General features: G+C 39.8%; 1 protein-coding gene across 2 annotated transcripts in view; it reads left to right on the top strand.

The window, feature by feature from the left end:
* The window catches only part of spock1 (SPARC (osteonectin), cwcv and kazal like domains proteoglycan 1), a 116,715-nt gene extending 102,380 nt beyond the window's left edge, over positions 1-14,335 (top strand). For both annotated transcript variants that reach the window (XM_080900596.1, XM_080900595.1), the window contains exons 8-12: positions 7,800-7,919; positions 9,581-9,802; positions 10,236-10,298; positions 10,882-11,019; positions 12,896-14,335. In XM_080900596.1, the coding sequence (XP_080756722.1) occupies positions 7,800-7,919; positions 9,581-9,802; positions 10,236-10,298; positions 10,882-11,019; positions 12,896-13,092 (740 nt within the window). In that variant the 3' untranslated portion in view covers positions 13,093-14,335. The remainder of the gene's footprint in view (positions 1-7,799; positions 7,920-9,580; positions 9,803-10,235; positions 10,299-10,881; positions 11,020-12,895) is intronic.
* Positions 14,336-15,033: the final 698 nt, after the last annotated feature.

The raw sequence follows: 15,033 nt of genomic DNA, 5'->3' as shown, positions 1-15,033 counted from the left end.
CGTAAATTTAAATAACCAATAAAATGGTGACTGAAATGGTTACTTTTGGTTTGCTAGTTTATTAATTCCCTAATCCCTACACATTCTCCTCCAGCCTCTCTAGACTGTTTTATATCCAGTGATGTTGGATTACACAGAAAAGTTCCACTTTGAAAAATGAGCTTTAAAAAAGTAGAAGAGATACTGATTTTGCCAAAATAAAATTACTCTTAAGGCTAAACCTGAATTGGTTGTCTGCCTTCCGCTGTTTGTGTATCTGGCCAATTTCTATCTCTACCTGTCTCTCTGCCTGTGTAGACACTGTATTACTGATCATTATCTGGGCGAAACTTAGCTCAGTGCCAGTGAAATCACTCTGGAACGCTGATAGCTCGGGGCAAAGGAAATCAAACATACCTTTGTATCTTTTTAATGAATCTGACCTTCTATCTTCCTTGTATCTCCTTCCTTACTGTCGCACTTCCTTTCTTTCTCTTTCTGTTACCTTGTTAAGAAATGCCATCTCCTTCCACTGCCTCTCACCAATCCTCTCTCGCTTTCCATCTATCTTTAATTTTGATTCAATCAGACGCTACTCTCGATGTCTCAAGGTGATCACCACCTACCTTTTACTTTGTCTGGAGCCAGTGAGACGCTTAGTTAATTATTTACAGGTGATAAAGGGGACCCACAGAGGACCTCAAGGCCTAATTTCTCTTGATATTTGGAGTTGTATCTCAGAACGTCTGGCACACACATTTATCTCATGACCTAAACTGCCCTGGAGGGTTTGACATATGTAATTTGGGAAAGTTCTGCTCAATCTCCTCCTAATGAAAGTAACAACTCTAACATCTGGTGATAGTGCAAAAGTGCACAGATGAGTATGGGAGAATATTTCTAGAAGATTTAGGAGAACTATGCTCTCTTTGTCTTTTCTCTTCTCCTTTTGTGGATGTTTCTTCCCGTTAAAGGGAGTTGTTCCTTCCCACTGTCACAAAGTGCTCGCTCATAGGGGTTTGTTTGATCGTTACGGGTTGTTTTCAGAACCTTACAGTATAAAGCACCTTGAGGTGATTGTTGTGGTTTGTATAAATAAACCTGAATTGAATTAAATTCAATAGCTTTGCCTCGCCTTTGTCTTCACTGTTGTCATTGCATAAGAGACATTTAAGGGCTTGTTTAGCACAGAAAAACGCACACAGTAGTTTGCATTTTCATGCATCAGTTTTGTAAGATTAAAGTCTGAAGGCAGTAGATGTTGAAATTTTAAGCACTCATGCAGGGATTTTTTCCCCCCCTTTTCCCCCCCTTTTTTTTTAAATCTAGTTAATTAGTAGGGGTGTGAGAAAAAATCGATACTGTGTAGTATCGTGATATTTTTCTGAGCAAAAGATTAACTTTTTTTTTGCAGCAATAAACATGACAGTTTACTTATTTTAACTTAAGACATTTTTTATTTTAATTAAGTTTAAAACTTTTTTATTTAATGTAAAATTATATTTTGTTTTAATTTACTTTCAAATTCTTCAGTTGCTGAAGGGGCTGCATAGTTTTCATAAATTGCATAGTTCAGAATAGCTATAATTGTACCAGATGGTTGCATTTAGTTAAGTTGGACTAGACTGTAATACAAACCGTTCAGTTTGTCAACATTAAAACTGACTGAAATGAGAGAAAGACTGAGTGCGAGACTTTGATATTAGATAAAATGAATATTGATAAAGTTTACCTTTATGTACAGAATCTGAATATCGCAAAATATTTTAAAAAATTGCAATAATATCGTATCGTGCATTAAGTATTGTGATAATATCGTATCGTGGGATGTATGGTGATTCCCACCTCTATTAATTAGCACATTTGTCTTCAAGTGGCTAACATTCAATCATGGGCATTGTGACATTTACCGACTAATTACACAAACTATATATTATTCTTTTATACTGAGAGATCATTGTTTTTTAGTTGTAATGGTTCCTTGAAACTTGGCTACTACCATTTAGCTATGTGAGCTACCAGGACATTGCATTTTTTTGTCAGGCACATAATAAAGTTTTTCAGGGATAATTAGTACGACAAGTCAACAAAACACATCTGTAAACACAAATGAAAATGTTTAAAGTGGCATCACCGAGAATACCCACAAACCAGTCTTCTTTGGAGCTGCCCGTGTTCATCCAGTGTGCACATAAATATATATATATTTATATGTATGTGTGGTGGGAAAATAATAATTAAAGGACACAAACAGTGCTATCGTTGTTGTCATGGTGTTTAGTAGCAGTGTAGTACACTTCAATTTAAAAGATTACAGCTGAAATTTGAGCTTTTAAGGTGTAAAAAGAAAGAAAAGAAAACTGTAATTCCCAGTGAGACAACACATAAACCAAACTTTAAACATAATGAAGCAATTCAGCCTCTTTAAAATGTCCAGCTAGTGTTTGATTTCATTTTCATTTTTTATTTCACTGCCACTATCTAAGATAATGTTGTTCAACACACTTTTTCATTTGTCCATTTCTCTATCTTCTGTGATGGATTTCAGTTTTAACTTTGCTTTTCCACATTCAGCAGGTAGTTTTCCTCTGAATCAGTCTGTGAAGGACTCGTAGACTGTGATATTTTTTTTTAGTTAGGTGCCAGATTTTCATCCAGGTTCGCAGACATGAAAGACAGCAGATGTGAGGATGTGGTGGGTGAGAGGGAAAGCAGAAGGAAGGAAGAAGGATAGATGGTGATTCTAAGCCACGATTCAGTGGTTGATATTTGACCCACAGCTATGATCGATGGCGTCTCATGTGAGAACGCTGCCTCTATATATGTGCGTGTGTCTGTGTGTGTGAGTGTCTGGCTGGCTGACTTGTTGCCTCTGTCTGCTTCATCCGCTGTAAAGGTTCCTCGTCAAACTCTCTTTGATAGGTTAGAGTGGGGCTTTGACAAATCTGACACTGCAGTCTCCACACCACCTAAGAACAGATGGAAAGCAGTTGTCTGGTTTATTATTTAAAGTAGAGTGCACATTTTGCTCTTAGTTGTTGAGATTTGACAAAGTAGCTATTTACCCAAAGGTTTTTATTTATTCTGCCCACTTCTGCCTTTTTTTGTCACTCTGCACTGTGATAAGTAAGAGTTAAATTTGCTGCTAAAATATAAAAGCCACCAAAGAGATCTTCCAGTTTCTTGAAGCTGACAAGGTGCAAAACTTTTCAGCTTTGTTTTTCTCACACCTGTTGCATCAGTTATGATTTCACAAGGAAATCAAGGACTGCATTGCTGCTTAGTCATAGTTCTGCAGTATCACATACAAAACTCTTTGGAAACTACCTGAACTGATGGATGCTGTCAGCAAACTTTCTTTATGAAAATACACAATGGAAAAATCCTGACAACTTAATGAAAAGAGGGGGGAAAACTGAGAACCTTAGACAGTTATAAAGTATCCAGGGATAGATTTGGCCTACATGGCTTTTGATTTTGTAAGTGAAAAGAAGTAAATACAACGAATACAGGAACAACCCATTAAAATTTAGCTTTTATACAAATGTTAATGTTAATATGATGTGCAGTGCTGTGCAAAAATTTGAGCCACACATCATTTCTTTATACTTTGCTTTCATAGACCCAGACTTTCTTGCCTTTCTTTCTGTTTCATTTTCAGTCCTTATAGCTGACATTTACAGAGGAATGGAAGCTTAAAAATAGACCTACCTCAAGGAATGAATGGGTGTTGTCTCTAAACATAACAGACAAATGTTAAATTGTATCTTTTGGCACAAAACCCTTAATTTGTCCCAATTTTTGTAGTCAAATCTATGAAAAATGTACACAATCACATAGTTAGACATAAAATAGTATTTTACAGTAACAAGCTGATGTACCTCAGCATGGTGTGTCACATGCCCTTAAAAAATGTAAGGAAAATCTACAAGTGGATAAAATAAGAGGTGGCAGATTTTGATCCATCATGCAATACCATCTAGAACAGCGTTCCCCAACCCCCGGGCCGAGTCATTTGGTACTGGGCCATGAGAGTTGAGACTTGGGTGTGAAATGTATAGTTTTCAAGGTTTTTATCGGTATTTGTCATTTTTTTAAAATAATTTTTATCATTAACTCGGTTTCCCTGGGTCTTTTCCCATGTGTTTTATGAATAAATGTTCCCTTTTTTGTACTGGTGCTGGTTTTATTTTGTTGTATTTACCTTATTTACCTTAAAGTATGTCCATGAAAATATTGTTGGAGTTAAACTGGTCTGTGGCGCAAAAAAGGTTGGAGACCGCTGATCTAGAAAATATGAGACTGGCAACAGTTTCTTTTTTCATCGTGATAATGACCTCAAACACACCAACAGTGCAGTAAAAACATACCTGGATAGAAAAACTACACAATAGAGTTATAAGTGTCATGGACTGGCCTCACCAGTCCCCGGACTGGTTACTAAACCAGTGTGGGATTGATTGAAAGAGTGGCTCAAGACTTTTGCACAGTAATGTATTCTGTTAACATAGAAAAGTGTAAGAACAGGCCTTTATAACTCTCTGCATTGGATGTATATGTGAATATTTTCAGCTTTCTAACTTAACGCCCTCTGAAAAGGCTCCTTATGCACTCAGCAGTGCTGGAATTATCAGAAACTATTTCAACAATGCAGACAAAATAAAAAGATAAGAGTCCATCTAGACTCATTCTGAGCCATAGTGCCAAGTCTAGAAACTTTGAAAGGAAAAGATGAGTGTAGTGAAGTCAGAAAAAGTGTACAATAAGATGGAAAGCGATAGAGGGAGTGGATATCAAAGGTAAAAACTGTTAAAGAAACGCTTAAATCTTTAGAGTCTGTAGGGGGATGTACAAGGAGAGAAATGGGAAATGAAGCACTCAAAGCAATTTAGGTGAGAGAAAGAAATAAAGAGAGTCGGACATATCAAAGTGGCCTTCTTCTTCGTCATAAAAAGAAACTGGCTTAGCCACAGCCAGGTGTGATAAGTGGCTTATATTGAATCTTGAAAATCGACAGAGTTAGAGAATTGGAAATGAACGAGCAATCGAGAGAAATCAGCAAGTCTCAAAGGCAACAAAAGAATCAGAAAAGCAAAGAGTGATACAAAAAGCAATGAGAGGGAACAGAGAGCAAGACGATGAAGGGCAGAGATGATGTAGGAATGCAGTGCAGTCACATAAAGGATCAGGCAGGGACAAACCTTCCAGAGGTTTGAGCTTCGAACGGGCGACGTGCTACCGACTGAGAATCGCTGAGGAGAGATGATGTTTAGCTGTTGGTATTTTGTTCTCTCTTTCCAGACTGTGGAAATGAAGAGTGCTGTGAAATGTTATCTGTCTGGTCCTGAAGGCACACACTCACACATACGTAGTTACGCACATGTACACATGAATTCAGTCAGACAAGTATTTTTCATCCTCTTTTACTAAGAACATCTTTTATGGAGGAAGATGTGCACAATTCCAAACTATTACTGTAAAATGCAGTATGTACAGGTGTATCTCCATGTGTGCATGACCTGACAAGAATGCATGAATACAGGATGTTGAGTGTGGCTCAGCTAAAAGCAAGATGCCAGAAATATGTGCTTATAAACTACCACTGACGCTGAGGAGTGTTTACACTTTGCTTGTGTGTGTGATGTGCTCATATCCTTTTGATCCCATGTTTGCTGACATCTTAATCCACTGACAGCAAAGTGTGATTCAGGTCTTCTCTTTATTTAAGTGCAAGTCCTTGTGTGCGTGTGTGGATGAGTGATTTTGGTCCATTTAGGCGTTCACATTTCAAACATTCAGAAGATTTTCTCAGTTTTCTATCTTCAGATGTAAACACTAGAAAAAGAACGATTGTATCAAAGGAAAGCCACGTGCAACAGGATTGTCAACAACCTTCCTCTGTGGATCGTCTGTGCTACACGACAAAGCTGAAGGATTTTGATCGGTAATGATGGTTCGAGATGCCGAATGGCTGTTGTCCTCTAGGCACATTTATCAAACTCTCAGACGAAAGAAAATGAGAAACAAATGTGTCAATCAGGCGCAGAAGATTGACACACAAAGATGCAGAATGAGACAGGCAGAGGCAGAGGTCTGCTTGAATTGCAGTCCAACCATGTCTGTCCCACGGGGCTGAAGCAACGAGAGCTTTCTTTCTTGTTGTTTATGACTCAAATTAGGGAAATTCAGTTGATGCTCTCTGTCATTAAAGCATCAAAATGGGTGACAGTGCTGGGTGAACTTTCTTTGCATTTGCACAGATGCGAGCGATCATGCACAAAGATAGAAACTAGGGCTGCCACGATTAGTCGACTAGTCACGATTACGTCGACTATCAAAATCGTCGATGACTGATTTAATAGTCGATGCGTCGTTTGAAGCTTTGTAAGATCACAAAAGACGCAGGAATGAGTAGTAGGATTTAAGAGTGTAATAACGGACTGAAACAGAAGATGGCAGCACTGCATGTACAAGGATGCCAGCTGCCGTTAAACCCCGAAGAAGAAGAAGTAGCTTTGTCCCAGAATTCATAGCGCAGCCTAGCTCAGTTTCCAACAATGGCAGCAGCTAGTTAGTTTTAATATTACTCTTATTATTCTTTCTGGGTCACAAAATAAACGTTTAACATATTTTCAGACGAGAATGTAACTGTGTAAACCTCAAATATCTGCTCAGTTTATCAAGACACCGCATATTTTGAAAAGCGTTACCCACTAGCTCGATAGCTAGCCAGGGGCAAAGCTCACTAGAGCCGGTGAGAATCCCGGACTCCGGGCAAATCGTTTTCAAACCCACCGCCGTCTTTCGCTACTCAGGTTAAACATATATAAGTCACTTAGATAACTTAAAAATGTTATTGTTTGGCTTTTTTCAGTATTTTATTTGTTCCTGAGTAAATCGGTTTGGCTGAGATTAAAGTTATAGTTTTTACACAGCTGAATAAATGTCAAGCAGACAACTGATTATCAGAAGTGTGAGATGCTCAAGAATATACTCCGGTGTCCTGTTATATTTTAAGTAGCAAGGAGTTTATTAAACTTCACCGAAACAATCTGTAAATTTCATTAAAATTTAATAAACTATCATCTTGCCTTTATTTTGAGTTAGCACATAGCTTAAACACTTAAAGCTGTAAGCTAATGATAGTTATATAAGAGCAGATGCATGCTGGTGCAATAAGCTGTACGTTTTACGTCCAATGGATGCATTGTCGACTCTGATTAGTCGACTAATCGCAAAAATAATCGGTGACTAGTCGACTATCAAAATAATCGTTTGTGGCAGCCCTAATAGAAACACATGCATTTATCTTAAAATTGCAACAATAAAGTGGCATCTAATGCAGACACAACTATTCTTTTCTTTTTTCTTGTTTTACTATGAAGGCAAAGTGGCATGACAGACCTCCACTGGTATGGTGTATGTGTGTGAGATTGTGTCTTTTCCTGCAAAGATAAAGTCATTCATCTGAACTCTGAACGAATGCTAAATGAAACTGGACAGAAATGCTAAGAGCCATGGAAATAACAATATGTATACTGTACATGTGTGTATGTGCATATGTGCATGTCAGATTGTGTTCCTATGGTAACCAGTATTTGAGTATGCGTTATCACCCCACTGTGTTTGCTCAAGGAGAAAAGTTGGACGAGACAAAAGAAAGGAAAGAATACAAAGGAAAAGTACACAGCAGAAATGGAATGAAAGTTTGATGAGGAGCAAGAAAAAGAGCTGTTTTTTTTTACTCAGATGACAGCAGTAGATTGACAGCTTCCCTTTTCCTCATTATTTTGTGTGTCTGTGTGTGTGTGTTTCTGCAGCTTGCACTGATACAGAGCTTCACAGTCTCTCTGCCAGACTGAAGGACTGGTTCGGAGTTCTCCACCTCGATGCCAACAGAGACCTCAAATCCTCTGACAGCTTTGACTCCACCACTGGACGTGAGTACATCCCCATGCCGTGTGCCTGTGTGTGTGTGTGCGTGTGTGTACCCAGTAGCTGCTGAAAAGTCATGCTTTTTTTCAGTTCTCATGAGGGCTAGCACTGATGTTGACAGTGACCCTGCTCTGTTCTCTGTAATGTCAACATGTCTGAACTAGAGATGGACCGATCCGATATTACGTATCGGTATCGGTCCGATACTGACCTAAATTACTGTATCGGATATCGGAGAGAAATAAAAAATGTAATCCGATCCATTAAATATCAAAAAAGCACCTCACAAAACTTGCGACATGGCATAACTCGGCTCATAACCTTAGCACGTCAGAGCAGTATGCATCACGTGATAGAGCGGCTGTGGCGTGCCAGATCTGTCGGTGGTCTGGTTGAGCATTTCATCTCCGAGAAAGTTATCCCAGAGAGAAGTAAAGCAAGTGTGTAAGTTCATCTCTGAATGTTTGTAAAGCATTCCTGCGTTAAGCTTAACAACCAATATATGGAGCGACTGCCTCTCTCTCTCTCCTGCTGCTACTTCAATCGTGAAACTGATCAATGATCAGCTGATCGGCTTTTCTGTCGTCAGTCCGTCTCTCTTGTTTGTTTATCGCCCACTTCGCGCCAGAAAGAGGAAACCAGCGGCTGAACAACAGCAGCACGTTTAACCTTGATAAGCTGTTGTTAGAATTTATTTAATATTACTTTCTACACCAGGATCTTTTTCTACATAGCTGACGGCTGGTAACTGTGCAGGGGCGGATCTAGCAAAGTTTAGCCAGGGGGGCCGATAGGGCATGAACAGGGAAAAGGGGGCACAAAGACATACTATTCTTTCTTATTCTCATTTAAAATGTCTAGCTTTTAATAATTAATTATCTGAATCTTACACCCAAAGTTTTAATCTGATGTAAAAAGTATAGAAGTCCATTACTGTATATAGTAACTATTAAGTCTAATATACCCTAGTAAACTATAGTACTTTTTCCTTTGGGAAGATACCATCTGTGCAGTCTGCAATTCTGTTGAAGAAAGATGTTGAATCTCTTTAATTATTCTTGAAAAATAATTGATTTCTGTGCATTTTTTTCACACTGCATCAAATTAAAGTTGATTACGTCGATTAAGCATCATGAGGTGGAGGGTGGTTCCCTATTTTTTATTTTTTTGCTGGGAGTTTGCAACCCTATTAGTTAGGTTGCTTACTCTTTAAAATACCAGAATAGGAAGGATGAAGTAGGTTTAAGTTTATTAGATTGATCAGTATTGCTGAACTATGAAATATTTTGGGTGCAGTGTATTTTTTGCATACAGGTATAACAGAATAGCTTTAGTGGGGGGTTTTTTGAGTTTGAACTTATACAAAATGCAGCAAGATATTTTAAAAAAAGTTTTATTTATTAAAAAACACACTATATCGGTATCGGACGATATCCAAATTTAAGATATCGGTATCGGACATAAAAAGTGGTATCGTGCCATCTCTAGTCTGAACACATCTCAGCTCTCTGCCGCTGAAAACACTCTTGCGCACATACTCGAACTCGAAACTCAGTGTGTTACTTTAAAAAAAGGAAATGTCGGTGACTTGGACATGTTCTGCAGTATCAGATGTGATTTTTTTTTCCTTTTTTTCTTTTTTGCGTCTCCATTTTTTCTTCTCTAGACTTTGATACAAGCATCCTGCCCATTTGTAAGGACTCACTGGGCTGGATGTTCAACAAGCTAGACATGAACTTTGACCTACTCCTGGACCAGTCGGAGCTGAGTGCCATCTACCTTGACAAGTATGAACTGTGCATGAAGCCTCTCTTCAACTCCTGTGATTCGTTCAAGGATGGCAAGCTTTCTAATAACGAGTGGTGCTACTGTTTCCAGAAGCCCGATGGTGAGGAAAGGGGGATGAAAGATAAAGGGATAAAAGAAGGAGGGAACATATGAATAAGTAAGGAAGGAAAGAAAGCTTAAGTGACACAGATACGAGTTGCCTGAATTACCTCATTTAAGACCAGTTACAGTAGTTCTGATATAATGTAATGAACTAAATGTTAGTAATGGAGTACTAATAAAAACATGTTTTTAATTAATAATGTATTAAGAAGGATAAATAGTCACGTCATTCAAGGACTGTAAATCAATAGTGAATGTAAGGATAATGGGTATTGAGCCTGATAGCAAAGGAGGATGTCTCCAGTATAATATGTCACTAAGCTGTTAGTGGAGGGAAACAGGTTTGAGTGATTATTAACTATAATCTAAGATACAACTAGAGCTGTTTCAGTTTTCAATTTAATGATACTGACTTTCTTCTGTTGTTGTAGGACTGCCTTGTCAAACTGAGAAGAGCAGGATCCAGAGTCAAAGTCGAAGAAAGAGCCTCATAGGTCAGTCTGAAGTGGCAGCTGTCAGTTGCTCGCTCCTTTAAATGCCCTTGGAGGAAAACTCACGACCACAGAGTGAAATGGCAGTTGGATTTCTTTTAATAAATATTTTCGAGTAGGGGAAAAAAGGAGATATTGCACCAGCACTATAAAGCACATCCAGGCACTTTGTACACATGTCATCTGTACCCATTGAGCAGATCGTGTAGTGTTTCAGCTCACTACAAAACAGCTTGAAAAACGAGCTGGGACAGGGTCAAATGAAGGTAAGAGAAAATAGATGTGTGCGTTTGTGGATGTGTGTTATCAAGCGACTGCTTTTCCTTAAGCAGAATGTATGGTTCCTGTCTGCAACCTTCACAGCAGTAATTGATTGTTGATCTCCCTCCCTGTGTGAATACACAAGAACCTTTGCTGCAAGTTGAGGACGTGTACATGTAACCTCTGCTGAGCAGAGTTTGCATTATATGCTCAGATTTTATTTTTAATTTTTGTCTGTTTAACCGTTCCAGCAGCTTTCTATAACTTTCTGTGACTTTTCGTCATTCCTTCTCATTTCCTCCTGCTTTTCTTTGCTCGTCTCCAGGCACTTATATTCCCCGTTGTACTGACGAGGGCTACTTCAAACCAACTCAGTGTCACGGCAGCACTGGCCAGTGTTGGTGTGTGGACAAATATGGCAACGAGATAGCTGGCTCTAGAAAACAAGGCAATCCCAACTGTGGTAAGACCAAGCCACACATGTAGATATTCTTCAGTTTGCTCTGTTATTCCTCCATTTCTCTGACCTTCTTTCTGTGTTAGTGCTTTGATCCACGTTGTCTGCTTGAACATCTGTCTTTTTTGTTTCATTTGTAATCTTCTACAAATTAGAAAGCCTGCCGATCTCTTCTTTACAACACTGACACACAGAGAGCACTGCAGCTGCAACTTTGTTCTCTTTCTTTGCTCAGTAATTCTCCCCGTGTGTCTCTATCTGTACCGGTATCTACGGATCAGTTATCATTTAGGAAATAGATAACATTAGGCATGCCTCTGGAGCCAATTCAGCTGTTTCTAATATGCCTGATTCTATCTGCCTCTGATATCCTGCTCGTGTACCTCTGATAAAACACCAGCATCTTGCAAGTCAAGACAGAAAATTTGTCACACTTGTCAGCAGGGAGCAATGTCAAAAGATCTGTTATGAATATGAATTTGAAGCAGTGCTGAGGCGTACCTCACAGGGGAGAATAAACAAATAAACTACTGCCTATTGCATTATATTTTGACAAAGAATATACAAGATTAAGTTTTTTGACATGTTATAGTGATACCTAACAAGTCAGCCATGGAAATTCAAATGAAATGGTCAAAAAGCCAATAAAAGCACTTTGCTACAAATCAATTGCACTGTGGAAAAAAGAACAATAATTAGGAGGAAAGAATCCAGGCAGACATACTAATTACCAATCAAACAGCCAACTCACTGGCAGATTGCACCTCGCACGGATGCCAGTCTAGTCGAAAACCAGTAAATGCAGGTTCCAGTATTGATGTCCGTCCAGCCTCCATGCACACATGCACACATGCACACGCGTAGACAACACCAGTCCTAACAAGCTCATCTAACTCTGGCTGAGTGGCCTGAGGCAGGGGTTGCCTGGAGTTCTCCCATTCTGGCCTGCGTAGAACAAACAGGTAGCAATGCAGCAGCTCTCCACTCAATAGCCTGAACACAAGGACACCAAACTGATTTTAACAGCGTAAGTGCCACTCAACCACAGCGCAGTTGTACCCAGGTGTAAATAGGCTGTTTTGAACACAGACTAATTTGAAGTTCGAGCTTCAAAAAATGCTCGAGGCAGAAGCTGATAATGACTCCTGTTCACACTGTAGCTCCACTGGATTCAGCATTAGCCTCCCATTAACCAAACACCACTAAAACCATCCAGTATAATCAACTCCCTGTAGCCGCATGTTGTTTGTTGGGTAAATCAACAGAAAGCAAAAGTTGTTGTTTTTTCATTTATTTTTTCTAGTAGATTATTTGCTCCCCTGAAAAGAATGTATTGGTTAGGGAAAGAGTTAGCTCATGATGGCCTACTCTGATTCTGTGCCCTATTTCAAGAGTTTACACCCAGGCTAATTGCTAACATTAGCAATTAGTGCAAAACAAAACAAGGCTGGAGCTAATGAGAGTGGAATTAGTTCTGAAGGTCTTTGGGGGTGAAGTGTTACACTGAATGTTTTGTTTTGCATCATGACCTCCTGTGCCCTCTAATGAAAGTCTTGACACCTCTGTATATATCAATAAAGATGTGGTTTGATGACTATTAGCATAGTTTCCGGGTTTTTCCAAAGGTAGCTGCAGAAGCGTAGACCACCCTTGCTAACTGCCGAAGCAAACCCACTAATTTTGTTATGTAAGCAGGCCTTAAATATGACAGAAACCTGTCAGTTCAGAAAAGTGCTGGAAGGGTTACTTCCAGTAGGCTTTCAAGTTTCAGGGAGCCCACTGGCAAAGAATTTATAATCTGGGAAATCATTAATATATCATAATTAATGTTAATCTGGGGATATCTGTGTAATCTCTTTATTATGTTTTTCTCTCTCTACAGATGAGGATCAGGAGACATCGGGGGATTTTGGCAGCGGCGGTGCGGTCATACTCCTCGACGATCAAGAAGAGGAGCCATCACAGACCGGTCGGAGCCGGCAGAAGAAGAGACGGGGCCGCATCCATCCCCGAGGGACCATTGAGGACGACGAGGACGAGGAAGAGGACAAGGATGACGAAATCGGCTACGTTTGGTAGCTCCGCTCCATTTTCCTTTGCCATCAGCTGACCAGGAAACTCCGTTAACTCAGCACAGATCTAAAGCCATTCCAATGTCTCTTCCTCCAGTTACCTTGGCAGCAGTCCATCTCCTGGCCCCTCAACCTGCTACTGCAATCTCTGTCTCTCATCCAAATCTCTCTCTTCAGTGAACCTCATCTGACCTCTTCATTTTCAAGCGTTTCACTCTGTCCTCAGACAGAAAATAGAGAGACTATTAGATTTCAACAACTGTCAAGCCCCTTTTAGAATTCTGCTCGAGCTGTCCACTTTCTGCCTCCACGTTCCCCCAAACCTGTGATCGTAAACACCTTCTAACAGGGACTCTATTATCTCTGTCACTCGTTCCATCTTCTTTCAGTCGTTCTCCCTTTCTCCTATCATTGTATGTCCATGTCAGAATCTCTGGTCAGTCTATGAGCCCAGATATGTTAGCTGATGTATTGGATGTAAATATGTTTCCTTAAGGGAGGCCAGGCTATGGACTACCTTCCCTGTTGCTCCATCAGCGGCTCATTTTCATATTGTGTGTTCCACCGTCGGGCTCCTTCTGGTGTTCAATGATGTTTCTGCAAATTGCTGCCACAGTTTAAGGCTCTGAGATGCTCCTTCTCCCTCTCTCTCTCACTCTCTCTCTGTTGTTTTAAGGAGGATTGTAAAATATTTGTTGATCTTGAATGTTCCAGGAAGCCCAGGAAACAATGAGATTAATGATGTATTGTCGTTGTTGTTGCATGTTTCTCATCGTGTTTCTATAAAAGAGAGATTTACCTGGCCAGGTCTAGCTCTATGCATCTCAAACAGAAAGTGATGCCTATTTGGCTGCTACAATACTTTGTTGCTATGTTGATGCTGTCTAGTGTCTTTTTGGTTCTTCTCCCAATCTCAGGAGGTAGGAAGTTGCATTGCAAAGTGTGATAGCAGTTAAGAAAAGCAAACTGCAAAACCTACAGTCCAAATCGGTTGGTTCTCAGCCAGCTATTCTTCTACTAATTGGTCAATAGGGCTGCTGAGGATTTTTGACTGCGCATGGACACTAAGCTGCTCCTGAGCTGGGAGGACACACGAAGTCATGCAGAAGAAGAGGCTCAGTTGTGCGTCAAAGCGTTGGATATGTTCAGTGATTTGAAATTGAAATCTTCACCATGTCAACTACGTGAACTTTTATTTGTAACTTTGAGAATTTAAGTAAAGTGGCACTTTGGGTGTCTTTTGAACCTTACAGGTCTGCGTCCATGTGTCTCTTGCTCCCCCGTGATGAAACCTTTTAGGCAGGACGTCATGTGTTTCATCTCATTTCACAAAATCGTGATAAAAAAAAATGATGAATAAAAACACATCTCTTGCCTCTCTTTGAAACCACAAACACATTTGCATAAGATTTTTTATTTTTTTCCAAAGCCCGGATTTCGCTGCAGTATTACAATCAAAGCCCTCCATCAATACTGACCTTTTCCAACCTTGAGAAAGCGTCGTCCCTGTTAGAAGCAGACATAAATGGTAGCTGCAGAAAATACTCTTATCACTTGCCTTTGAGAGAGGAGAATCACAAAGCTAGCGGTGCCCATAAGAACATAAAAGCTTAATGAGTGTTTTTGTAATATCAGTGGCTAATGGGACAGCTGACCCCACTGGCTTGAAACAGCCTGCGCAGCACTTTGAAAACACATTGTAGCAACAATCAGAAGCTAAAAGGACAACTGAATCTTCTGGCTTGAAAAAGCCTATTCAGCAGTTCACAGGACTCTCTGTCACACAGAATAGACAATGGGCTTAACTATGTGCATCAAATTATGCTGGAAGCTGTGGAGGGTGTATAATCACCCGATTCTGGGACCCTGGCTCGTGCGTCTTCTGCTGTCATCAGGCTACATGAGAAAAGTTGGAAAGAAAATGTCTGCTTCTTGTGTCTTTACTGTA

The sequence above is a fragment of the Rhamphochromis sp. 'chilingali' genome (assembly GCF_963969265.1).
Source record: "Rhamphochromis sp. 'chilingali' genome assembly, chromosome: 13".
In the NCBI taxonomy this organism is placed as follows: domain Eukaryota; kingdom Metazoa; phylum Chordata; class Actinopteri; order Cichliformes; family Cichlidae; genus Rhamphochromis; species Rhamphochromis sp. 'chilingali'.
Note: the sequence above shows the minus strand (reverse complement) of the source record. Positions and strands in the feature narration are given on the sequence as shown.